The sequence below is a fragment of the Chelonia mydas genome, chromosome 9 (assembly GCF_015237465.2).
Source record: "Chelonia mydas isolate rCheMyd1 chromosome 9, rCheMyd1.pri.v2, whole genome shotgun sequence".
NCBI lineage: Eukaryota > Metazoa > Chordata > Testudines > Cheloniidae > Chelonia > Chelonia mydas.
Window position 1 is genome coordinate 57,070,999 of NC_057855.1, and position 25,005 is coordinate 57,096,003.

General features: G+C 52.0%; 1 protein-coding gene and 1 long non-coding RNA gene across 5 annotated transcripts in view; one reads left to right on the forward strand and one right to left on the reverse strand.

Annotated features, from left to right (window-relative positions):
* MPP1 (membrane palmitoylated protein 1) overlaps positions 1 to 25,005 on the reverse strand; it is a 70,423-nt gene that overhangs the window by 9,448 nt on the left and 35,970 nt on the right. For 2 of the 4 annotated variants that reach the window (XM_037909136.2, XM_043522858.1), the window contains exons 8-11: positions 24,736 to 24,816; positions 23,183 to 23,263; positions 21,393 to 21,595; positions 19,866 to 20,177 (exon numbers count right to left, since the gene is read on the reverse strand). In XM_037909136.2, coding sequence (XP_037765064.2) covers positions 19,881 to 20,177; positions 21,393 to 21,595; positions 23,183 to 23,263; positions 24,736 to 24,816 — 662 coding nt within the window. In that variant the 3' untranslated portion in view covers positions 19,866 to 19,880. Of the gene's footprint in view, positions 1 to 19,865; positions 20,178 to 21,392; positions 21,596 to 23,182; positions 23,264 to 24,735; positions 24,817 to 25,005 lie in introns of those variants that run through there. The other 2 variants (XM_043522857.1, XM_043522859.1) reach the window with 2 other exon arrangements.
* LOC122461768 lies at positions 10,045 to 16,637 on the forward strand. The gene is made up of 2 exons (XR_006283932.1): positions 10,045 to 12,585; positions 16,112 to 16,637. It is a non-coding gene; the product is annotated as an uncharacterized LOC122461768 (long non-coding RNA).

A 25,005-nucleotide genomic window follows, 5' to 3' on the forward strand; every position in this document is an offset into this window, starting at 1 on the left:
AGCCTCCGACACCGTCTGGCGTCGGTGTGGGGACCGGGATCACTGCACCGAGTAACTTGCCCTGGACGGGGCCCCTTGGTGCCCCTGATAGGCCCAGAAGGGCCAATGGCCTGGCGGCCCCCATTGGGGTTGCTAGCCCACCTGAGGGTCCCTGCTGTCCAGGGCCCGGTGCGGGTAGCTATAGCGGCCTGAGTCGGTGCCAGACTGCGGTAATGCCAATCGCGACGACCATAGCGGTGCCAACGATCTGCGCCGGCGGGAGAACGAGCAGCTCCTGGCTGAGTGGGAGCAGTACCGGTATCTCCGGGACCGGGACCAGTGCCGGCGTTCCCTGAACCGGGACCGTCTGCGGGAGTCCTCTGGCGAGGGCCGTTTCAATTCCTCCGGCGAGGGCCGTTTCAATTCCTCCCAGTGCCGGTCTCTGGGTGGTGCCAGAGAGCGGTGTGCCCTTTCCGGTGCTTCCTCGCGCCGACCCACTCCCAGTGCCGCAACCTCCTTCTAGGCTGCTGGTAACTGAGTCCACAGAGTCGGAGCTCGACCGAGACCAACTCCGGGAGCGGTGCCAGGACGGTGTTCTCGAGCGGCACACTATTGCCGGCTTACCCCTCAATGGCACCCGCGGCATGGGTGCTGGAGGCTTCTCTCTATGCGGGAGTGGGCTCGCCACCGACAGCTCAATGAGGTCCTTTGCAGCCTCAAAGGTGCCAGGCGTGGAGGGCTGATCCGTTATGCCCTCGAGCCCATCGTCTGCACTGAGCTCACTTAGGTCTGGGCTTGGTGGTGCTTGTGCTGCCGGGACCGCCGGTGTCAGCACCAGTACCGTGGCCTTCCCGCTCTTATCAGCGCTCGGGGCCTTGGGAGGCGCTGGCCTCCTGTGAGGAGAACGACTGCACCTTGCTTTCGGCTGTGCCAGGGGCTGCACCGGAGAGGACGAGCGGTGCCGGGGCCTAGTCTGGCGCTCTGGGGCCGACAGTTTACAGTGCTTAGCCAGTGCCAGGTCTCTCAACAGCTCCGGGGCACTACGCACCGAGGAAGCCTGAGCTAGAGTCAGGTGCTCCGGGCCCAGTGGCTGCAATGTGGCCTCCATCAACAGCTGCTTTAAATGAAAGTCTCTTTCTTTCCTTGTTCTTGGCTTAAACACCTTGCAAATCCTACACCGCTCAGTTTGATGTTCGTCCCCCAGGCAACATAGACACGAGTCATGGGGGTCACTAACTGGCATAGGTTTGTGGCACGTGGCGCAAGCCTTGAAGCCGTGGGCCTGCGGCATGCCCTTCGGCGGGTGCTGGAAACCTCCAAGCACCTAAATCACTTAAGTGTCCACCATAAAGGTATGTTAACTAACTGATAACAGCTACTCTGAAAAGGCTAAGGGACTGCTCTTCTGAGAGAGAGAGAGAGAGAGAGAGAGAGAGATTGTTCCAATGCCGCCATGGATGGTAAGAAGGAACTGGAGGGGGTCAGGCCGGCAGGGGTATATATGCACGGCACAGTGGTGCCACTTGGGGAGCCCTGCCGGGAGCCGCTAAGGGAAAAGGTTTCCGACGCTCGTGCACGCAGCATACGCACACCTAATGTGGAATGGACGTGAACAAGCACTCGAAGAAGAATCAACAGATCCATCTCCCTATTTTTTCCCAAAACCACATAGCGACAACTGGGAGACAATTGTGCGTATGCTAGATATAAGAAAGACATTAGCATTCTACTTGGACAGGACTCAGGACTTCAGGAAATCCCCTAAACTCTTCCTTTTGTCCACAGAAAGATCCAAAAGTTCTGTGATATTGCCTCAAAGACTATCCAAATGGGTCTCTAGTTGCATTAATCACTTATCAAGGACACAACTTGCTTCCGTCCAGAGTCCATATGCACTCCACGAGGTCAGTTTCTACCTCAATCACATTCCTTAGGGATACCCCTATCTCAGCAATCTATAGAGCAATGACTTGGGCTTCTGCCCATACTTTCACAGAACATTATGCGATCACTGAAGATTTGGCCACTGACACCATCTTTGACTCCACAATACTCTCTGTAGTAAAAGACTCGACTCTGAAGTCCCAGCCTCCAGTGGTGGGTACTGCTCGGGAGTCACCTAAAGTGGAGCACCCATAGGGATACTACTCGAAGAAGAGGAAGTTACTCACCTTGTGCAGTGACAATGGTTCTTTGAGATGTGTCCCCGTATGGGTGCTCCACAACCCATTCTCCTCTCCTCTACTTCGGAGTTCTCTATAGGGCTCTGTGGTAGAGAAGGAAGTGAGGGAGGTTCGCCCGTGCTAGGGAGGGAGAGCACATGCGCAGGCTCAATGGAACACTGCTACCAAAAATCTCCGATTAGAGGTGAAGGGGCACACCTAAAGTGAAGCACCCATAGGGACACACATCTCGAAGAACCATCATTACTGCACAAGGTGAGTAACTTCTTCTTTTTTACCCACGAAAGCTTATGCCCAAATAAATCTGTTAGTCTTTAAGGTGCCACCGGACTCCTTGTTGTTTTTCTGAGTCGCTCTAACATTGTTTTTTCATCTCTGTCCCCAGTAGCACTTGAAATGAACATGGCTGTTCTGTTTACCAGCATCATGAGCTCAGCTCTGGGCAACAGTGAATTGCTGCAGCCTGCACCCTGCTCTCTGTGTGGCGTTCAGCAGCCTGAGCGTATTTAGAGGGGAAAAATACCCCTGCTCTCTGAGCTGCTGGAGGTCATGTTTTGGCCATTGCCCTTGACTTACTAAGCAGTTACCTGAACTGTGAAAGCAGGCTAAATATAGCACTTGCTTCACCACCCGGGCCTGTCCCCTGCGGCAGAAGACAGTTTTTAGCAATAGTAGCTCCAGCCTTGCTTCACACTGGCACCTTCAGCAACTACAGTGGGTGCATGGGGTTGCAGGCCCATGGAGCCAGCTGGCCCACAACTTTTTCAGATAGCACAATAGTTAGCCCTTACATAACACGTTCCATTGGACAGCACTTCACAAACACAGACTAATCAGTTTGCGGGTGGCACTTCATTCAAAGGCTACATAAACCCTCCACCTGTTACAACCTGCTGATCAAATTGTCTGCAACCTAATCCCCAGCTACAGGTTGACTGACTGAGCCAGCCCTGTCCAAGAGCATGGAGCAGGGGTCCTGGCCAAGACTGAGTTCAGGCAGGGCTTCCAGGGCTTGTTTACTCCTCTAGGGAGTAAACAAAGGGAAAATGGGACACCCCACAGGACTGCCCCAAGGGCCCCCTTCACTCCCCATCCCCCACGCAGGGCCAGCCTGAGTCCCCACTACCGCGCAGGGCTGGCATTACCACTCACCCCCTGCATGTTCCTCCATTCCCCGCTAGGGGGTCACACCCCACCTTTTTGGCAAAACTGCATTTGTCCAGTTTGATCAGTTGGCAAGAACAAACGGGACAAATGCCCAGTTTTGCCAAAAAAGTTGGGATGGCTGGGACAGGGTTTAAAAAGGGGCCTGTCCTGGCCAAAATGGGACATGTGATCACCCTGCTCCTCTCGCCCCCTGGTTTCAATGTCCAGCTGTGTGGAATTTCTCAGCTCTACTCTGCCATTGCCATGCAGGCACCCTGCTTAGCAAAGGGTTAGCTTAGCCAGACCACGAGTGAACCAAGAGGGTTAGAAAGACACGCGCCTGCTGCAAGCTGCAGCCTGGGAGCCCAGCGCTTTCTGAACAGATTGCTGCATAAACCCCCCTTTCATCTTCAGTGGTAAAGGGCAGCAGCTCAGTTAGCTAAATAATCAAGAGAACATCTGCTGTTACCATGTGCTATTTGCATAGGCAAGACTATTCAAGGGCAGGACAAAGGGACCCATCCAACGGCACACCTAAGCCAGTCTCTCGTACAATACCAGTCACTTGGCTGCTGCACAGCACCAGAGACTGGAGAGGGGCAGCTGATCCAGGTGTTACTGTTTCGGGCTGGCTGCCGTCTAATCGGCATGAGCCGCACTGACAGCAGGAAGATCTCTGCAGCTTGAAACTGCTGCAAGTTGACAGCGCTTTGGCTCTGGGAAGTGAAATGACCTGTGCAGGGATAGCCCCAGGCAGGGCAAGGTCAGAATCCATGAATGCCAGGGACTGGGCCCCTTAAGGAGCCATTTGTGGGGTGGTTTATGTCCTTGCCTATTGGAAACTCAGCACCTTAGCTGGGATTCATGAATGGAGAGGCGTTGCTGGGGAGAAGCTGCTGGCAAAGTCCCCCCCACCCGCACTGCCACATCCCCTGTAATTCCAGTCCTGAGACAGCCCTCCCCTCCCTAGTTCTGGTGGGGAAGGGGAATGAAGTAGCAGGGGGCACCCTCCCCAGCTATGCTGCTGTCTGGGGTGAAGGTCTTGCTGCCTTCGCTATTCCTATAGGCTTGGAGGCAGCCAGGGGCTAGCTATGGAAGAGCACACATGCTAGACAGTTTCACTCCGTCCAGCCACCACAATCCCTCTAAGGGCAGGGGAAGCAGCCTTGGAGGAGGGGCAGGTTTTCCTCGTCTCACCTCCTAAGGAATTCCTTTTGCAAAGTGGGGAGATTGGGGCCCGCTGGGTCCTCTGGGGGGATGGTGCTGGCGACTGGCTGAGGGGGAAGAAGCTGTGCCCAAGTCTCTTGTTCAAGTCCAGGTGGCCACCAGCCTGAATGGGGAATCAGCCCCTAACAAACAGCTGCTGTGGCCCCAGCTGGGAGGGTGAGGGGGGAAGCGCACTCACACTCACAGCTTTGGAGTTACCTGGTGCTCTGCACTTTATCTCAGGGAGGTTTAAGTTTGGGGTATTGCAGATTAACTCCACTCCTCTGGCTGGAAAACCCAGACACCCGACAGGGAAGGGGCAAGCACCAGTTTCTGAACAGTGGACAGGAGAACAAGTCCCCAGGGAGGAAAGGGAACAGAAACAATTGCTGGGGGTGAGATTCCCAAATATATTTAGGTGCCTAACTCCCATTGATGTCACTGGGAGTTAGGCACCTAAATACCTCTGTGGACCCTACCTTTGGGGTCCCACCACTATGAGGAAAGGGCTCTTCATCCCCCCGTCCACAAGCCGCAGTGGGGGGCGGGGGGTGTGTGCAAAGAGGCAAGTGTGCGTGGGGGAGTGAGTATGGGAGGACACGCCTGTGTAATCGCTCCACCTCCCGCCACACCATGGCACCCACCTGATTGGCCTGGTCTGTTGGCGCGATGAAGACAATGAATGGGGACAGCTCGGCAGTGCGCACAATCTTCAGGGTCTGCAGATGGGGGTCAGGGAGAGAGAGGGGTCAGGAGCAGAGTGCAAGGCCCTTCCTGCCTTCCAGAGGGCTGCCAGCTCTGCTGGGTCCCGGCTGGAGGCCAGGATCCCCGAAAATCACACCCTGGGTGTCTGCCAGGGACAGGCCCACGTCACAGCCTCACGGAGAGGTGGGTCAAAGGCTGGCTCTGTGGGGCTGCGGACAGCTTGCACTGCTACTGCCAGAGGTCTTTGGGCTTCAGGCCTGTCATGTCGGCTAAGTATAAATTCACTTTAAAAATCCTTAGCTTGGGATGCAGCAAAGGATTCCAGCTGCACCCTTCCAGAAGCTGCCATGGGGATGCTGGCCCTCGGCTGCAGGAGCAGCTGATGTTCTGCTAGCTAGACAGGTCCGATCTGAAATAGTGACACCTGAAGGCAGATCAGAACTAGTGCAATCTACCTCTGCAGGCCAGCAGCTGGTGACCTCCGCAGCTGTAATTATCCTCTCTCATCCCATTGGAAAGTTCTAAGGGACCCACAGAACAGCCGTCATCATTAAGGGCTGGGACAGTCAGCTCTCACTGAGGGGAGAGGTTTGCCTCCATACCCTCGTCATTAGCTGAAGGCAGTAAGTCGCCGAGTTGGGGCGCAGACTCCCCTGCCCTTTCCACGGGCGCCCTGGGGATGGATATGCCAATCCCGTGGCAGCTTTGCCATCTGCCTTTATGCTCCCTGGAATACCTGTGCAGCAGGAAGGCGTGGGGCCATTAGCGGTAGTCTCGCCCAAGCTATCTGCCCAGTACGGGGGTACTAGGTGGAGTCCATCCATTGGTTTTATCTCTTGTGTTTATTTTCCTCCCTCCGTGCCCTTTCCCCCTGGCTACTGGCAGGTGCATAGCTCAGTCCAGCTCAGTTGCCCCCTACAGCGCCCCACTCTCCTAGCCAAATGGCCTGCTCTTTCACTGCCTTGCCTTTTCACCCAGCCCCAACTTGGGTTATGCTTTAAAGGATACATTTTGCACCCAGCCACTAACATCATGCCCGCGAGTGACAGGCCCCAGCGTTCTGCCTGCCCAACTGGTGGGCACAGTTGGGAAGACAGAGGGATAAATCCTCCTTTGCACCCCCAATTGCAAGTGCAGTTAAATGCGGGTGCAAAACTGCCCCCGAAAATTTTAGAGGTGCTTTTTCCAACTCTGACCCCTAACACGCTGCCCCCATCCCTCACCCTCACCTGGGGCTCAATGTCCAGGATGGCGATTTTATCCTGCTGGTGGATCTGATGCACTGTTTCAAACTTGGTGCCAAATATGTTTCCCTGGTAGCTCCCAAACTCCAGGAACTCATTGGTGGAGATGTCCCTGGTCATCTCCTCAGTGGAGATGAAGTGATAGTCCTTCCCGTCCACTTCGTTCTTCTTCTGGGGGCGTGTGGTGTCTGAATGGGCGGGAGAGCTGGGTGACTGACCTGTGCTGCCACCTCACAAGGGAACCAAAGGGGCCAGCTAGCTTGGGCCAACATGACCACTGAGCAGGAAGGCTGTGGAGAGAGTGGCTGCTGTGCCCTCACATGTTCCCAAGCTGGGCCCTAGGAAGGCCAGGAGGGGGGAGTCAGAGGAAGTGAGCACTTGTGAAGAGAGGCAGGGCCTCCGTCAGCTTTAACCCTTTGCTGCTCGGAACAAGGGTGGGCAGAGCATGGATTTGCTGCCTGTAGTGCCTTGACTGTTGCTCAGGTGAGGGCATCTGGAGCATTCCTGCCTCTCGACCTCCTTGCCTATGTCAAGGGCCACCAAGCCCTGCCCCTAGTGATGAATATGGCCAGTCAAGGTCACTGAAAGCAGCATCACTTGGGAACAAGGGCTCACGTTAGAGCCTGGACTGGACTGTAAACTCTTTGCCAACCCAAAACAGTTTTGGCAACAAAAATCAGGCCCAGCAAGACCTATGAGGCCTGCTTTGAAACTGACTAGGTTTCATGTTGATGGTGTCCTTTAAAGCCAAGGGAAAACACTGATCAACCAGCTCTGAGGCCAGGCTCCTGGCATCTCTTCTTCTATTTCTCCGCCGCTGGCAGGAGGCTCCGAAAAGCCAAGATACCCCAATGAAAGCAAACTCCACCAGCCTTTGCGTGCACACCAGGCCATTCCCAGCATGGGCCTGGCTGGATGTGCTCTTCTCCAGCTGGCCTTGCCATGTTTTCAGCACTGGCACTGCTCAGGAGTTATGGCAGGAACATGGGGTAATCTGAGCCCAATCGCTTTCACCGATGGCAAGGAAAGATGCCTCCAGGACAGACAAGCTGCCATCTTGCTGGAAAGTACAAGTGTGCTGGAGACACTGCTGCCTTGGTCGAGGCAGGCCCCATTTACCCAGCATGCACCCTGTGGGACTACAACATCTTCCCTAAACATGACTGTGGGCAACCTCCAGAGCCACTTTAGCAACACTAGCAAAACAGACCAAAAAAACCTGGCCCAATGTGATGGGTCTCTGAAATGTCCAGTGGCAGGAGCTCAGGTCTGATTTCAAGGCTGATTGAACTGAGGTTGTGCACTCCTGTATCTATGAACACATGGGGCTGAGACATTCTCTGACGGCATTTGGGGTGGTCCCGTTACTCTCGTGAGTCACTCCAAAGGAGCATCTATCACATCTTCTTGCCTCCTCATCCCCACAGGGGTTCTGCATGCACCATGGACAGTACAGAATGGCTTAGAGCTTCCCTATCTTTTTTTTTTTTTTTTAAAAAACAGGGACTATTTTTGGTAACCCTCCCCTGGTAATGCCCGGTGCTCAGTGACCATGAACCCAAACTGTGCAGGGCTCAGAGGGAGTTGGAACAATCTCTGAACATTCTCTGAAACAGCTTTTCTGCACCTAAAACCCCCCCAGCTCTACGCAGGTAAGGCTAGGAGTGAGTGCTGGGAAGCTGGCCTTCCTAGGGCTTTAAAATGGCTAGTTCTGGTTGCTGACACAGGCACTGGGGGCGGGTAGAGCTCAACCCCACTATGGGTGACTACTTACATGGAGCTGGATACCCAAACTTCTCCGGGTTCTTGCTGAGCAGGGCATTCTTAATGTGGCTACGACCTACCCCGCTTGCACCTGTGCAAGAGGATGAGAGAGGGATGGGAGATGAGTGCCCCCCGAGAGAGGCCTTTCCTGTACTGGAGAAGGGGAGAGGGGAATCACAAGAGCCATGTGGGAGGAGTAAGAGAAGAACCCCTCTTCAGAGGAAGGAGCTCTGGCAGAGAGAGCGAGTAGGGATGGAGCAGGATGAGCTAGCCAAGGAAATTCCATCCCTGTTGGGTCACTGAGCCCATCCCCCAGAAGCAATGGGATAACTGCTGCCCAGGCCAGATAGTGGAGCCTCTTCACCCCTTTGGAATGGACCAGACTCTGCAAAATGGGAGACCCTGTTCTTTTCAATGTGGCCATAATGCAGGGCAATGCACTTCCAGTCCCAGAGCCAGCCCACTGCTTCTCCATGGACTGGGCAAGGCACAGCCTCAGCACTACTGAGTTAGGTCTGGATCCTCCTAGGCGTCTAACGCTCAGTGAAACCAATAGAAGTTAGGCACCAAAATACCTTTCAGGATCTTGACCTTAGTGTCTACACAGTGGCACTCAGCAATGTTAATCCAAACTACCAAAAGGAATTAATTTAAAATGAATTAAAATAAATCCCCATGTGGACTCTCATTCAGAATTAGAGTGGTCTTAATTAGGTTTTGTTTAAAGTGAATTAAGATAAACCAAATTAAAGGCCACTTTAATTCTGAATGTGTGTGTCCACACAGGGAGTTAATGTGGTTTAACTAACCCACTTTAAAAGCTAATTTAGAATAACTTTCCTGAGTGTCCCCATGCAGACATGCCCTGAGTCTCATACCAAGGGGTCTGTGCCGTGCAAGGCTCAGGACAGGGGCTGATTCCCACCCTTAGATTTAAACCAAAGGCAGCTTTATCATTCTTTAAAAAAAAAAAAAAAAAACCACTGCATTGTTTTTGAAAACCCATCCCCTCCCACCCAGGGCTGACTGCTCCTCCTCCAGGTTCCTTCTGCAGCACAATTCACACCATGACTCGGGTACTGCTAACAGTGCCAGTTTCTAAATGCCCAAGCCAGCCAACACAGCTGTGCCTGAGGATGCCAGTTCAGCTCTTCTGAACTTCTACTGCACAGCCAGCAGGGGCAGCTCAAAACACGGGGAGAGCGGGAGCTTGGGGTGACTCTTGCAGCACCCCAAGCCCCCACACAAATCTCTCTAGAATCCAGTAGGACTCTGAATCCGAGGAGAATACATTTTATTCAGGCCAGATGTAGGTCATAAATCCACCAGCTGATGTTGTTTTAAGGATCAAGGGCTTGATCCAAAGTCCACTAAAGTTAATGGAAACACTCCCATTGCCTTAGGATCAAACCCGTGTTAAAGAAGTAACTGACCTAACCCTCAGCTGGCAGGGTTCCCCAGTGGAAATGCTCTATCAGGTTCCATTCTGTCCAGGCCATTGTCAGGGTGGAGAGGGACAATGGCCAGAAAAGCACAACATGTACATAGGGAGCAGAGCCATACCTATCAGCACCAGGGTCTTCCTCTTGAAGGCTGGCAGCCTCACCACCTCCTCATACGAAATCACATCCAACTGGTCAAAAACTGGGGGGAGAGAGGGGAAATGGAACCAAGAGAGGATCAGAATCAGTCCAGATGCAAAATCAGGGCACATCCCTGTCCAAGGCAACTGGGACATATTGGCATCAGTATATAATACCGCCACCAACATATAGCTCTCATATTGCACTTAGCTTCAGTAGATCTCAAACCACTTTACAAAGGTCAGTATCATTAGCCCCCTTTTAAATATGGTGAAACTGAGGCACAGAGAGGGGAAGTGACTTGCCTTTTGGGAGGCACCAAACTATTTCCAAATTCAGTGAATAGTCTGGGCTGAAAAAAAAATGGAGATTTTTTAAAAGTGAAAATGAAATAATTGGACTTTTCCTTCCAAAATGGCATTTCAGTTCAATATTTAGCTAATTTTTTAAACCAAAAATAAATAAATAAATAAATAGAGCACGCGCGCAAGAGAGAACAAGAATGAAAAACACCCCAAAGCAATGAACCCAGAAGGATTTTTTTCCCCCATTTTTGTTTTGGCAAGAAAAAAAGAAAATCAGGCTTGCTTCAAACCAATCTGATTTTTTTTTCAGATTTTTCAGTTTGGCCCATGTACCAAAAAAATCAATTACCCAGCTCTGCTCCTGAGGCTCGCTCCTAGGTCACACTGCATCCCTTACAAACTCAGCCGCAGAGAGAAATCAGCAAATGGTAACATAGTTTGGGGATTAATATCGGGAAACTGTAGTGACAAGGTGTGAAATAAACGGTTTCTCTCCCAGTTCAGTTCTGCCCAGGAGTCTGGACCCCTGAGGAGCCAAACTGGAAGCTGCAAGACTAACTCTTAGCTGAAGGAGTTATGGGGATCTTAGTTTATTCCCCTGAGGGAATTGTGAGGATCTTTATTTATCCCCTTGATTTACTGCCCCGTTTGTCACTGTCTCCCAGACTGCAGGCCAGGCCAGGTGCCAGCATGTCCCCAGGCTTTGGTCACACAACTCTCCACCCCCCATCACTCAGTTCTCTGGTGCATTGTTGGCACTGGCTTATTACGGGTCAGTTTCAGGTCCTGGTGCATTAAAACCTCACTAGTACAATCACTTAACCAGCAGGGTTTGTTTGCTTGGCTTGGCTGGGCCCTCGGATGAAGGTGGTGAATAGGGAGGATTCTCCCTAATCGAGGAACAGATTTTTGATCTGTTAAAAGTTTTAAGAGATGAACCGAAAACCTCTGACTTGCCAGGACCTGAGTGCAGAGTCTGTGTTTGTCCTGATGCGTCTGATGATGAGGGTCATAAATTAGCTCAGGGCCAGATTTCCAAGGTCTCCGCTCCTACAGTTGAGGCAGCTCAGCACACATTTCAGCACCAAATAAGGACCAAGATTTTAAAGGAGCTCAGCACCCATTATGTACCCACTGTGCCAAACTCTGGCCCTGGCTGTGGGTGCTGAGCCCTTCTTGAGCATTCCAGCCAGAGAGCTGCTTCCCGGTGCAACACGTCACTGGGGCACCATGGCAATGCTCAGGTGTCACTATGTACAATGTAAATGACGACATACAGTGCAGGGGAGAATTGGGCCCATAATTCCTAATGCAGAGCAGAGAGCTGCACTTCTGGGAGAGCAAAATCCCAGGGCAGAGGGAGCAAAGTGGGCAGAGACCAGGTGGGGGAGCCTGCAGGAAGGACTGGGCTGGGGACCATCCCTCTGGCAGGACAACAGGCTTTACATTATCTTTAGTTATGGGTCTCTGCCCATCCCTCCTGAAACGGGATTTAACTCTGCACCCATTCCCAGCTAACACACTTGGGCCTAGAACAGCTGTAAAAAAACACAGATGGCTCTTACAAAGCTGAATGCCTAGTGGCAGCACCCCCTGCCTCCCCTGGCACCAGCCGCTGGCAGAGCTGTTCCTACATAGCTCTTTCCTTCCAGTCAGGCGGGGAACACAGCATGTTTAATCCTCTCTCCTTCCTATGTGCACCCCAAGTCCACATCTGTTGTGACTCCACAGCAGCAATGTAAACAAAGCCAGCAGGTCGGGCTCTTTGCAAGCTGCTTTGCAAACAGGAGGAGACAATGTAAAGAGATCCCCAGAGGGGAAAATAATGGAGAGTCATTTACCAGATGACTCGAGGTCATCTGACTGATTTGTACATGATGGGACTCTTCCGAGAAAGCCAACACCAGGCGCGGCGCGGGGCAAGATGCCTTTCCTCACGCTCCCCTGGAGGTAGTTGTGGTAGCCTCCAATAAGGAGACAGCTACCAGAGAGCACACTGCCATGCTGTGCAGCTCTGACTGCATTGTTCCTAGGAGGAGGAATTTAAGAGACCACAGGAAAGGCAGTTTTCACATGACCAGGGGAGCCTGTTGCAGAGGACATGTGGATCACAGCCCCGTCACCAGGCTGCGGCATCCTGCGTACGCTGTCCAACCCGTGAAACAACCTCACAGAGTCCAGTGCTTGTTCTAAGCACCAGAGTCCTGCGAGCACCCCTGTCCTGCTGCCCAATGGGAAGGTGCATTGCGACGACAGCTGCCAGGGCTGATCCTGAGCAGCAACGGACAGGTGTTTGTGACAAGGAAGGGGGCTGCTTACTTGAGCTGTGCTTGGCCAGGTATTTGTCTTTGCACTTCTTCTTTTTCCCAAAGGGGCTGCAGCTCTGGGCTTCACTCTGACTGGACTGGGTTGTACTAGCCACACGCCTACAAGGGGGAAAACACACGAGCGATGGAGGGAGTCAGATCAGGTAAGGTTCGGTTTTGGTCCTGGTCCAAACCTAGTGACCCCAGAAGCATCAGGATTTCCTCAATGCACAAGAGAAGGAAAGGATAGTCAGGGCTCACACCAAAGGGGTCAGAGAGTATCTCCTTGCCAGATCTAGTGTCCACACCAAGGTGATCAGGGCAGCACCGGGCTAGACCCATGGGTCACTGTGGCCAAGGTCAGAGAGTGCCAACAGCCCATCCCAAAAGACATTGTCTACCTAGCTCTCTGCACTGAGCAACTGGGCCCAGCTTCTCCAAGGAGCAGCACCTACACCAGTTTCATCTCTGAAGCATATTCCACATGGATGCAAGGCAGGGATTCTGAGCCACCAACCCCTGGGCAGCTCCCATACTGGAGATGCAGCACTTGGAGCTGTGCACAGAGCCTGGAGTCTCCCGGCCCCCCCGAGCTGCTTTCACCAGCAACTCTGGAACGTACCATTCTTGTAGTTCAGGGGAGGGGATCAGCCCTGCTGACTCCGTGGAGGACCCTTCTACCCGGCCCTGCCACCAGTTGCTGTCATCCTTGTTGATGATCTGGATGATGTCCCCCGTTTTGAACTTCAGCCCTGCCTCCTTGCAGGGGATCAGGCTGTCCATCTTGGGGTCGTAGTCAAACTGGGCCCTCATGAACATCTGGAGAAGAAGCCAAAGGTCAGTCGGTCAATGCCACGTGTTTTTGGCTCTGCCATTTCTGCTATGTGGCTCCTGCGACGTCCCCCAGCAGTGACCATACAAAATGGGGTAAGAGATTAACTGCCCCAAACCTAAGCTGCAAGTGTAGGGCACATCCCCATCTTGTCTCCCCTGTCCCTGACCCCTTTTTCAGGTCTTATCTGCAGACCTGATGAGCTAGAAGAGATGCCACAACCTAGAGATGAAGGGGCCCAGGCATTTAGAAATACCAGTCGTTAGATTATGTACACACTCCCCCAACCGCACTGGCCAACCCAACAGTCAGTCTGAGGGGCTTTAATTCTACCTGAAGATCCACCCAAAATCTAACTCCATGCCTTCCCCGGCCATCCTAGCAAACTGCGTGTCCTCTGACTCTGGGAATCTCCTGGGGAAGGAGGAATGGCATCATCCTTGGGAAACGCTAAGAATCCAGACAGCAAGTGTGAGGCAAGCGCTGCCAGAGGTCGGGGCACAAATGGGGAAAGAAACCATCTCCTGGGGGTGAACTGTGGTGAACAGGTAGTTAAAGGTGGGATGAGCGGGGCAGAGGGAAGACAGAGTCTTGAACTGAACATTAACTGCTACAGCCATTGCTTCAAAACAGGACCAATTCTCCTTCCCATTTCTAGTCCCTCCAATACGGGACGAGCTGGAGCAGATCAGGACCTTGTGGTCTAATTGTCTCAGGTTCTCACCCTGCCACTGGTCAGTCCCTCCACACACGCTATTTCCCCTCTCCCAATGCAAAGACTCTCACTATCAATCAGAGCTAGTCCAAAACCTAAATGCAAGTCACTGAGAGCAGGGCCTAGACAGGGTTACTTGGCCTGGAGCCAGCCAGATAAAGTGCAGTAACCCAACAACAGGAAGGACCAGGGGAATTCCTCTATATACCAAACATACAGAGCTCTCTAGCAGGCACTGACTCAGCTATCTGAACCAAGGGGGCAGGGGAACTGGCTTAGGAGTCAGGTGCCAGAAGCCACAGAACAGACAGGGAATGTCTTTGAGCACAAAGGTCTCTGCATGAGCATTGATTTGGGGAGTGGGGGCTGGAGTGGAAAAGTTTCCAGAGAAGGGGATGACCTGATCCCTCATGACCAGATATCTTCTCCCGTCTTCTGCCCAAGGCAGCAGGTCTCAGAGGCTGGGTTTTTGTGTCCACACCTCGCCAGGAGCAGCAGTTTGCCTGGGATTTTACCTTTGCTGAGTAAACGTCTCCAGCTGCTCCCTGGCCACCTCTAAGAAACTCACACCTAAGCTTTGCAAACCCATCACACCGACTTTAGCAGGCAGGGCAACCCAGAGGGCTCAGCACTGGGGACCTTTACAGATAGAAAGGGCTCAATCTGCGAGTACAGTCCTATACCGTTGTCCATACCAGCTCCCTGCATCTCTCCTGTGGTATGTCTGTTCTGTGAGCATTGCAGAGCCCAGAGCAACTGCAGAAGAGGAAGTACATCTTTAGCAATATCATTGGTAAGCTCCACCCACGGGGGCTTTCTGGCTGTGAGAGGAAGCTGAGCACAGCTGGGATTTTGCAGTTGAGGGGCAGCTTTGCAGGCATCAAACATTTGGTCACCGTGCTGAAGGGTGGTGGTAGCTAAATCCACAACCCATGGAAAACCTGAAGTGTGTGATTAGCATACCCCATGAATCACAGCTTGCATGTAGAGATGATCATCGCTGAGCAGCAAAGCCATGAGCAGGAGATCTCTACTGTCCAAGGGAGGACCCTTGTTTGAGATCAAATTTACCTCCATTCCACACAAGTGTGGAGTTCACTCAGCTGTTATTGCTGCAAGTTATTTGCCCTGGAAGTGCAAAGCCATGACACTTAGAAAGTTTGTGGATGATACCAAGCTGGGAGGAGTTGCAAGTACTTTGGAGGATAGGATTAAAATTCAAAATTATTTGGACAAATTGGAGAAGCATTTTGAAGGAAACGTAATGAAATTCAATAAGGACAAATGCAAAGTACTCCATTTAGGAAGGCACAATCAGCTGCACACGTACAAAATGGGAAATGACTGCCTATAAAGGAGTACTGAGGAAAGGGACCTCGGGGTCATAGTGGATCACAAGCTAAATATGAGTCAAAGTGTTACACTGTTGCAAAAAATGTGAACATCATTCTAGGATGTATCAGCAGGAGAGTTGTAAGCAAGTCGCGAGAAGCAATTCTTCTGCTCTACTCCGTGCTGATTAGGCCTCAGCTGGAGTAATGTGTCCATCTCTGGGCACCACATTTCAGGAAAGATGTGGACAAATTGGATATAGTCCAGAGAAGAGCAACAAAAATGATTAAAGGTTTAGAAAACATGACCTCTGAGGGAAGACTGGGGGGGGAAGGGGGGGGAAGGATTTGTTTATTCTGGAGAAGACAAGACTGAAGGGAGACATGATAACAGTTTTCAAGTACATAAAAGGTTGTTATAAGGAGGAGGGTGATAAATTGTTCTCCTTATCCAGCGAGGACAGGAGAAGCAGCAAAAGGCTTAAATTGTAGCAAGGAAGGTTTAGGTTGGACATCAGGAAAACTTCCTAACTGTCAGGATAGTTAAGCACTGGAACAAATTGCCTAGGGAGGTTGTGGAATCTCCATCACTGGAGCTTTTTAAGAACAGATACACCTGTCAGGGATGACCTAGTTATTACGAAGTCCTGCCTTGAGTGCAGGGGACTGGACTAGACCTATGAGGTCCCTTCCAGTCCTACACTTCTACGATTCTCACTGTGGAAGCAGAGAACAGTGCAATTCATGCTTGGAAAAGAAGCTACTCCCACATGATGTCTGGAGTAAAATATTCTTTTTTGTCCTATCTTTAGACCCTGCCAGATCAGAGCTCTTGACAAGCAGGGCCTTGGAGATCTTTCTTCCTGAGCAGGATAAACCAGACTTTCTTTGCAACATATTAAAATAGGGGTTGGCAAAGTATTGTCCACAACTGTCCTCACTTTTACTATGGAGCTGTGGCCTGTGAGATAACAGGTCCCAGCATGTAGTAAACAGTATCCCTTTGTTGCCAGAAGGCCAGAGTGCTGGGGATCAAGATGGAGTATTGCATGCTGGGACTTGAAGACTCTGTGAGCCACATCTCAGCATTAAAGACCATAAAGGGTCCAACTGCCCCTGCAAGTGAGGCTCCCAGACTCCAGATTTGCTAGTGCAGCCCCTTCCATTGGTCAAAATTTGGATGGACCAACCTGAGGAGAGCCTGTGAAATACCAGTGACATTGGCCAATCTCTTGTTAATATAAGAGCTCGGCGGGTTGTGACACCCTGTACCCCATGTTCACTACTTTTATATGGCTATAAAATATTTTGTACAAAGTATACCTTGTTTGAAAACTCAATCTGCTGAATATTATTATCTTGTTGAAATATGTGTAACATCACTGCATGTCAAATTATGAGAAGCCTGAAAGATCCAAAAGTTCTGTGATATTGCCTCAAAGACTATCCAAATGGGTCTCTAGTTGCATTAATCACTTATCAAGGACACAACTTGCTTCCGTCCAGAGTCCATATGCACTCCACGAGGTCAGTTTCTACCTCAATCACATTCCTTAGGGATACCCCTATCTCAGCAATCTATAGAGCAATGACTTGGGCTTCTGCCCATACTTTCACAGAACATTATGCGATCACTGAAGATTTGGCCACTGACACCATCTTTGACTCCACAATACTCTCTGTAGTAAAAGACTCGACTCTGAAGTCCCAGCCTCCAGTGGTGGGTACTGCTCGGGAGTCACCTAAAGTGGAGCACCCATAGGGATACTACTCGAAGAAGAGGAAGTTACTCACCTTGTGCAGTGACAATGGTTCTTTGAGATGTGTCCCCGTATGGGTGCTCCACAACCCATTCTCCTTCTCCTCTACTTCGGAGTTCTCTATAGGGCTCTGTGGTAGAGAAGGAAGTGAGGGAGGTTCGCCCGTGCTAGGGAGGGAGAGCACATGCGCAGGCTCAATGGAACACTGCTACCAAAAATCTCCGATTAGAGGTGAAGGGGCACACCTAAAGTGAAGCACCCATAGGGACACACATCTCGAAGAACCATCATTACTGCACAAGGTGAGTAACTTCTTCTTTTTTACCCACGAAAGCTTATGCCCAAATAAATCTGTTAGTCTTTAAGGTGCCACCGGACTCCTTGTTGTTTTTCTGAGTCGCTCTAACATTGTTTTTTCATCTCTGTCCCCAGTAGCACTTGAAATGAACATGGCTGTTCTGTTTACCAGCATCATGAGCTCAGCTCTGGGCAACAGTGAATTGCTGCAGCCTGCACCCTGCTCTCTGTGTGGCGTTCAGCAGCCTGAGCGTATTTAGAGGGGAAAAATACCCCTGCTCTCTGAGCTGCTGGAGGTCATGTTTTGGCCATTGCCCTTGACTTACTAAGCAGTTACCTGAACTGTGAAAGCAGGCTAAATATAGCACTTGCTTCACCACCCGGGCCTGTCCCCTGCGGCAGAAGACAGTTTTTAGCAATAGTAGCTCCAGCCTTGCTTCACACTGGCACCTTCAGCAACTACAGTGGGTGCATGGGGTTGCAGGCCCATGGAGCCAGCTGGCCCACAACTTTTTCAGATAGCACAATAGTTAGCCCTTACATAACACGTTCCATTGGACAGCACTTCACAAACACAGACTAATCAGTTTGCGGGTGGCACTTCATTCAAAGGCTACATAAACCCTCCACCTGTTACAACCTGCTGATCAAATTGTCTGCAACCTAATCCCCAGCTACAGGTTGACTGACTGAGCCAGCCCTGTCCAAGAGCATGGAGCAGGGGTCCTGGCCAAGACTGAGTTCAGGCAGGGCTTCCAGGGCTTGTTTACTCCTCTAGGGAGTAAACAAAGGGAAAATGGGACACCCCACAGGACTGCCCCAAGGGCCCCCTTCACTCCCCATCCCCCACGCAGGGCCAGCCTGAGTCCCCACTACCGCGCAGGGCTGGCATTACCACTCACCCCCTGCATGTTCCTCCATTCCCCGCTAGGGGGTCACACCCCACCTTTTTGGCAAAACTGCATTTGTCCAGTTTGATCAGTTGGCAAGAACAAACGGGACAAATGCCCAGTTTTGCCAAAAAAGTTGGGATGGCTGGGACAGGGTTTAAAAAGGGGCCTGTCCTGGCCAAAATGGGACATGTGATCACCCTGCTCCTCTCGCCCCCTGGTTTCAATGTCCAGCTGTGTGGAATTTCTCAGCTCTACTCTGCCATTGCCATGCAGGCACCCTGCTTAGCAAAGGGTTAGCTTAGCCAGACCACGAGTGAACCAAGAGGGTTAGAAAGACACGCGCCTGCTGCAAGCTGCAGCCTGGGAGCCCAGCGCTTTCTGAACAGATTGCTGCATAAACCCCCCTTTCATCTTCAGTGGTAAAGGGCAGCAGCTCAGTTAGCTAAATAATCAAGAGAACATCTGCTGTTACCATGTGCTATTTGCATAGGCAAGACTATTCAAGGGCAGGACAAAGGGACCCATCCAACGGCACACCTAAGCCAGTCTCTCGTACAATACCAGTCACTTGGCTGCTGCACAGCACCAGAGACTGGAGAGGGGCAGCTGATCCAGGTGTTACTGTTTCGGGCTGGCTGCCGTCTAATCGGCATGAGCCGCACTGACAGCAGGAAGATCTCTGCAGCTTGAAACTGCTGCAAGTTGACAGCGCTTTGGCTCTGGGAAGTGAAATGACCTGTGCAGGGATAGCCCCAGGCAGGGCAAGGTCAGAATCCATGAATGCCAGGGACTGGGCCCCTTAAGGAGCCATTTGTGGGGTGGTTTATGTCCTTGCCTATTGGAAACTCAGCACCTTAGCTGGGATTCATGAATGGAGAGGCGTTGCTGGGGAGAAGCTGCTGGCAAAGTCCCCCCCACCCGCACTGCCACATCCCCTGTAATTCCAGTCCTGAGACAGCCCTCCCCTCCCTAGTTCTGGTGGGGAAGGGGAATGAAGTAGCAGGGGGCACCCTCCCCAGCTATGCTGCTGTCTGGGGTGAAGGTCTTGCTGCCTTCGCTATTCCTATAGGCTTGGAGGCAGCCAGGGGCTAGCTATGGAAGAGCACACATGCTAGACAGTTTCACTCCGTCCAGCCACCACAATCCCTCTAAGGGCAGGGGAAGCAGCCTTGGAGGAGGGGCAGGTTTTCCTCGTCTCACCTCCTAAGGAATTCCTTTTGCAAAGTGGGGAGATTGGGGCCCGCTGGGTCCTCTGGGGGGATGGTGCTGGCGACTGGCTGAGGGGGAAGAAGCTGTGCCCAAGTCTCTTGTTCAAGTCCAGGTGGCCACCAGCCTGAATGGGGAATCAGCCCCTAACAAACAGCTGCTGTGGCCCCAGCTGGGAGGGTGAGGGGGGAAGCGCACTCACACTCACAGCTTTGGAGTTACCTGGTGCTCTGCACTTTATCTCAGGGAGGTTTAAGTTTGGGGTATTGCAGATTAACTCCACTCCTCTGGCTGGAAAACCCAGACACCCGACAGGGAAGGGGCAAGCACCAGTTTCTGAACAGTGGACAGGAGAACAAGTCCCCAGGGAGGAAAGGGAACAGAAACAATTGCTGGGGGTGAGATTCCCAAATATATTTAGGTGCCTAACTCCCATTGATGTCACTGGGAGTTAGGCACCTAAATACCTCTGTGGACCCTACCTTTGGGGTCCCACCACTATGAGGAAAGGGCTCTTCATCCCCCCGTCCACAAGCCGCAGTGGGGGGCGGGGGGTGTGTGCAAAGAGGCAAGTGTGCGTGGGGGAGTGAGTATGGGAGGACACGCCTGTGTAATCGCTCCACCTCCCGCCACACCATGGCACCCACCTGATTGGCCTGGTCTGTTGGCGCGATGAAGACAATGAATGGGGACAGCTCGGCAGTGCGCACAATCTTCAGGGTCTGCAGATGGGGGTCAGGGAGAGAGAGGGGTCAGGAGCAGAGTGCAAGGCCCTTCCTGCCTTCCAGAGGGCTGCCAGCTCTGCTGGGTCCCGGCTGGAGGCCAGGATCCCCGAAAATCACACCCTGGGTGTCTGCCAGGGACAGGCCCACGTCACAGCCTCACGGAGAGGTGGGTCAAAGGCTGGCTCTGTGGGGCTGCGGACAGCTTGCACTGCTACTGCCAGAGGTCTTTGGGCTTCAGGCCTGTCATGTCGGCTAAGTATAAATTCACTTTAAAAATCCTTAGCTTGGGATGCAGCAAAGGATTCCAGCTGCACCCTTCCAGAAGCTGCCATGGGGATGCTGGCCCTCGGCTGCAGGAGCAGCTGATGTTCTGCTAGCTAGACAGGTCCGATCTGAAATAGTGACACCTGAAGGCAGATCAGAACTAGTGCAATCTACCTCTGCAGGCCAGCAGCTGGTGACCTCCGCAGCTGTAATTATCCTCTCTCATCCCATTGGAAAGTTCTAAGGGACCCACAGAACAGCCGTCATCATTAAGGGCTGGGACAGTCAGCTCTCACTGAGGGGAGAGGTTTGCCTCCATACCCTCGTCATTAGCTGAAGGCAGTAAGTCGCCGAGTTGGGGCGCAGACTCCCCTGCCCTTTCCACGGGCGCCCTGGGGATGGATATGCCAATCCCGTGGCAGCTTTGCCATCTGCCTTTATGCTCCCTGGAATACCTGTGCAGCAGGAAGGCGTGGGGCCATTAGCGGTAGTCTCGCCCAAGCTATCTGCCCAGTACGGGGGTACTAGGTGGAGTCCATCCATTGGTTTTATCTCTTGTGTTTATTTTCCTCCCTCCGTGCCCTTTCCCCCTGGCTACTGGCAGGTGCATAGCTCAGTCCAGCTCAGTTGCCCCCTACAGCGCCCCACTCTCCTAGCCAAATGGCCTGCTCTTTCACTGCCTTGCCTTTTCACCCAGCCCCAACTTGGGTTATGCTTTAAAGGATACATTTTGCACCCAGCCACTAACATCATGCCCGCGAGTGACAGGCCCCAGCGTTCTGCCTGCCCAACTGGTGGGCACAGTTGGGAAGACAGAGGGATAAATCCTCCTTTGCACCCCCAATTGCAAGTGCAGTTAAATGCGGGTGCAAAACTGCCCCCGAAAATTTTAGAGGTGCTTTTTCCAACTCTGACCCCTAACACGCTGCCCCCATCCCTCACCCTCACCTGGGGCTCAATGTCCAGGATGGCGATTTTATCCTGCTGGTGGATCTGATGCACTGTTTCAAACTTGGTGCCAAATATGTTTCCCTGGTAGCTCCCAAACTCCAGGAACTCATTGGTGGAGATGTCCCTGGTCATCTCCTCAGTGGAGATGAAGTGATAGTCCTTCCCGTCCACTTCGTTCTTCTTCTGGGGGCGTGTGGTGTCTGAATGGGCGGGAGAGCTGGGTGACTGACCTGTGCTGCCACCTCACAAGGGAACCAAAGGGGCCAGCTAGCTTGGGCCAACATGACCACTGAGCAGGAAGGCTGTGGAGAGAGTGGCTGCTGTGCCCTCACATGTTCCCAAGCTGGGCCCTAGGAAGGCCAGGAGGGGGGAGTCAGAGGAAGTGAGCACTTGTGAAGAGAGGCAGGGCCTCCGTCAGCTTTAACCCTTTGCTGCTCGGAACAAGGGTGGGCAGAGCATGGATTTGCTGCCTGTAGTGCCTTGACTGTTGCTCAGGTGAGGGCATCTGGAGCATTCCTGCCTCTCGACCTCCTTGCCTATGTCAAGGGCCACCAAGCCCTGCCCCTAGTGATGAATATGGCCAGTCAAGGTCACTGAAAGCAGCATCACTTGGGAACAAGGGCTCACGTTAGAGCCTGGACTGGACTGTAAACTCTTTGCCAACCCAAAACAGTTTTGGCAACAAAAATCAGGCCCAGCAAGACCTATGAGGCCTGCTTTGAAACTGACTAGGTTTCATGTTGATGGTGTCCTTTAAAGCCAAGGGAAAACACTGATCAACCAGCTCTGAGGCCAGGCTCCTGGCATCTCTTCTTCTATTTCTCCGCCGCTGGCAGGAGGCTCCGAAAAGCCAAGATACCCCAATGAAAGCAAACTCCACCAGCCTTTGCGTGCACACCAGGCCATTCCCAGCATGGGCCTGGCTGGATGTGCTCTTCTCCAGCTGGCCTTGCCATGTTTTCAGCACTGGCACTGCTCAGGAGTTATGGCAGGAACATGGGGTAATCTGAGCCCAATCGCTTTCACCGATGGCAAGGAAAGATGCCTCCAGGACAGACAAGCTGCCATCTTGCTGGAAAGTACAAGTGTGCTGGAGACACTGCTGCCTTGGTCGAGGCAGGCCCCATTTACCCAGCATGCACCCTGTGGGACTACAACATCTTCCCTAAACATGACTGTGGGCAACCTCCAGAGCCACTTTAGCAACACTAGCAAAACAGACCAAAAAAACCTGGCCCAATGTGATGGGTCTCTGAAATGTCCAGTGGCAGGAGCTCAGGTCTGATTTCAAGGCTGATTGAACTGAGGTTGTGCACTCCTGTATCTATGAACACATGGGGCTGAGACATTCTCTGACGGCATTTGGGGTGGTCCCGTTACTCTCGTGAGTCACTCCAAAGGAGCATCTATCACATCTTCTTGCCTCCTCATCCCCACAGGGGTTCTGCATGCACCATGGACAGTACAGAATGGCTTAGAGCTTCCCTATCTTTTTTTTTTTTTTTTTAAAAAACAGGGACTATTTTTGGTAACCCTCCCCTGGTAATGCCCGGTGCTCAGTGACCATGAACCCAAACTGTGCAGGGCTCAGAGGGAGTTGGAACAATCTCTGAACATTCTCTGAAACAGCTTTTCTGCACCTAAAACCCCCCCAGCTCTACGCAGGTAAGGCTAGGAGTGAGTGCTGGGAAGCTGGCCTTCCTAGGGCTTTAAAATGGCTAGTTCTGGTTGCTGACACAGGCACTGGGGGCGGGTAGAGCTCAACCCCACTATGGGTGACTACTTACATGGAGCTGGATACCCAAACTTCTCCGGGTTCTTGCTGAGCAGGGCATTCTTAATGTGGCTACGACCTACCCCGCTTGCACCTGTGCAAGAGGATGAGAGAGGGATGGGAGATGAGTGCCCCCCGAGAGAGGCCTTTCCTGTACTGGAGAAGGGGAGAGGGGAATCACAAGAGCCATGTGGGAGGAGTAAGAGAAGAACCCCTCTTCAGAGGAAGGAGCTCTGGCAGAGAGAGCGAGTAGGGATGGAGCAGGATGAGCTAGCCAAGGAAATTCCATCCCTGTTGGGTCACTGAGCCCATCCCCCAGAAGCAATGGGATAACTGCTGCCCAGGCCAGATAGTGGAGCCTCTTCACCCCTTTGGAATGGACCAGACTCTGCAAAATGGGAGACCCTGTTCTTTTCAATGTGGCCATAATGCAGGGCAATGCACTTCCAGTCCCAGAGCCAGCCCACTGCTTCTCCATGGACTGGGCAAGGCACAGCCTCAGCACTACTGAGTTAGGTCTGGATCCTCCTAGGCGTCTAACGCTCAGTGAAACCAATAGAAGTTAGGCACCAAAATACCTTTCAGGATCTTGACCTTAGTGTCTACACAGTGGCACTCAGCAATGTTAATCCAAACTACCAAAAGGAATTAATTTAAAATGAATTAAAATAAATCCCCATGTGGACTCTCATTCAGAATTAGAGTGGTCTTAATTAGGTTTTGTTTAAAGTGAATTAAGATAAACCAAATTAAAGGCCACTTTAATTCTGAATGTGTGTGTCCACACAGGGAGTTAATGTGGTTTAACTAACCCACTTTAAAAGCTAATTTAGAATAACTTTCCTGAGTGTCCCCATGCAGACATGCCCTGAGTCTCATACCAAGGGGTCTGTGCCGTGCAAGGCTCAGGACAGGGGCTGATTCCCACCCTTAGATTTAAACCAAAGGCAGCTTTATCATTCTTTAAAAAAAAAAAAAAAAAACCACTGCATTGTTTTTGAAAACCCATCCCCTCCCACCCAGGGCTGACTGCTCCTCCTCCAGGTTCCTTCTGCAGCACAATTCACACCATGACTCGGGTACTGCTAACAGTGCCAGTTTCTAAATGCCCAAGCCAGCCAACACAGCTGTGCCTGAGGATGCCAGTTCAGCTCTTCTGAACTTCTACTGCACAGCCAGCAGGGGCAGCTCAAAACACGGGGAGAGCGGGAGCTTGGGGTGACTCTTGCAGCACCCCAAGCCCCCACACAAATCTCTCTAGAATCCAGTAGGACTCTGAATCCGAGGAGAATACATTTTATTCAGGCCAGATGTAGGTCATAAATCCACCAGCTGATGTTGTTTTAAGGATCAAGGGCTTGATCCAAAGTCCACTAAAGTTAATGGAAACACTCCCATTGCCTTAGGATCAAACCCGTGTTAAAGAAGTAACTGACCTAACCCTCAGCTGGCAGGGTTCCCCAGTGGAAATGCTCTATCAGGTTCCATTCTGTCCAGGCCATTGTCAGGGTGGAGAGGGACAATGGCCAGAAAAGCACAACATGTACATAGGGAGCAGAGCCATACCTATCAGCACCAGGGTCTTCCTCTTGAAGGCTGGCAGCCTCACCACCTCCTCATACGAAATCACATCCAACTGGTCAAAAACTGGGGGGAGAGAGGGGAAATGGAACCAAGAGAGGATCAGAATCAGTCCAGATGCAAAATCAGGGCACATCCCTGTCCAAGGCAACTGGGACATATTGGCATCAGTATATAATACCGCCACCAACATATAGCTCTCATATTGCACTTAGCTTCAGTAGATCTCAAACCACTTTACAAAGGTCAGTATCA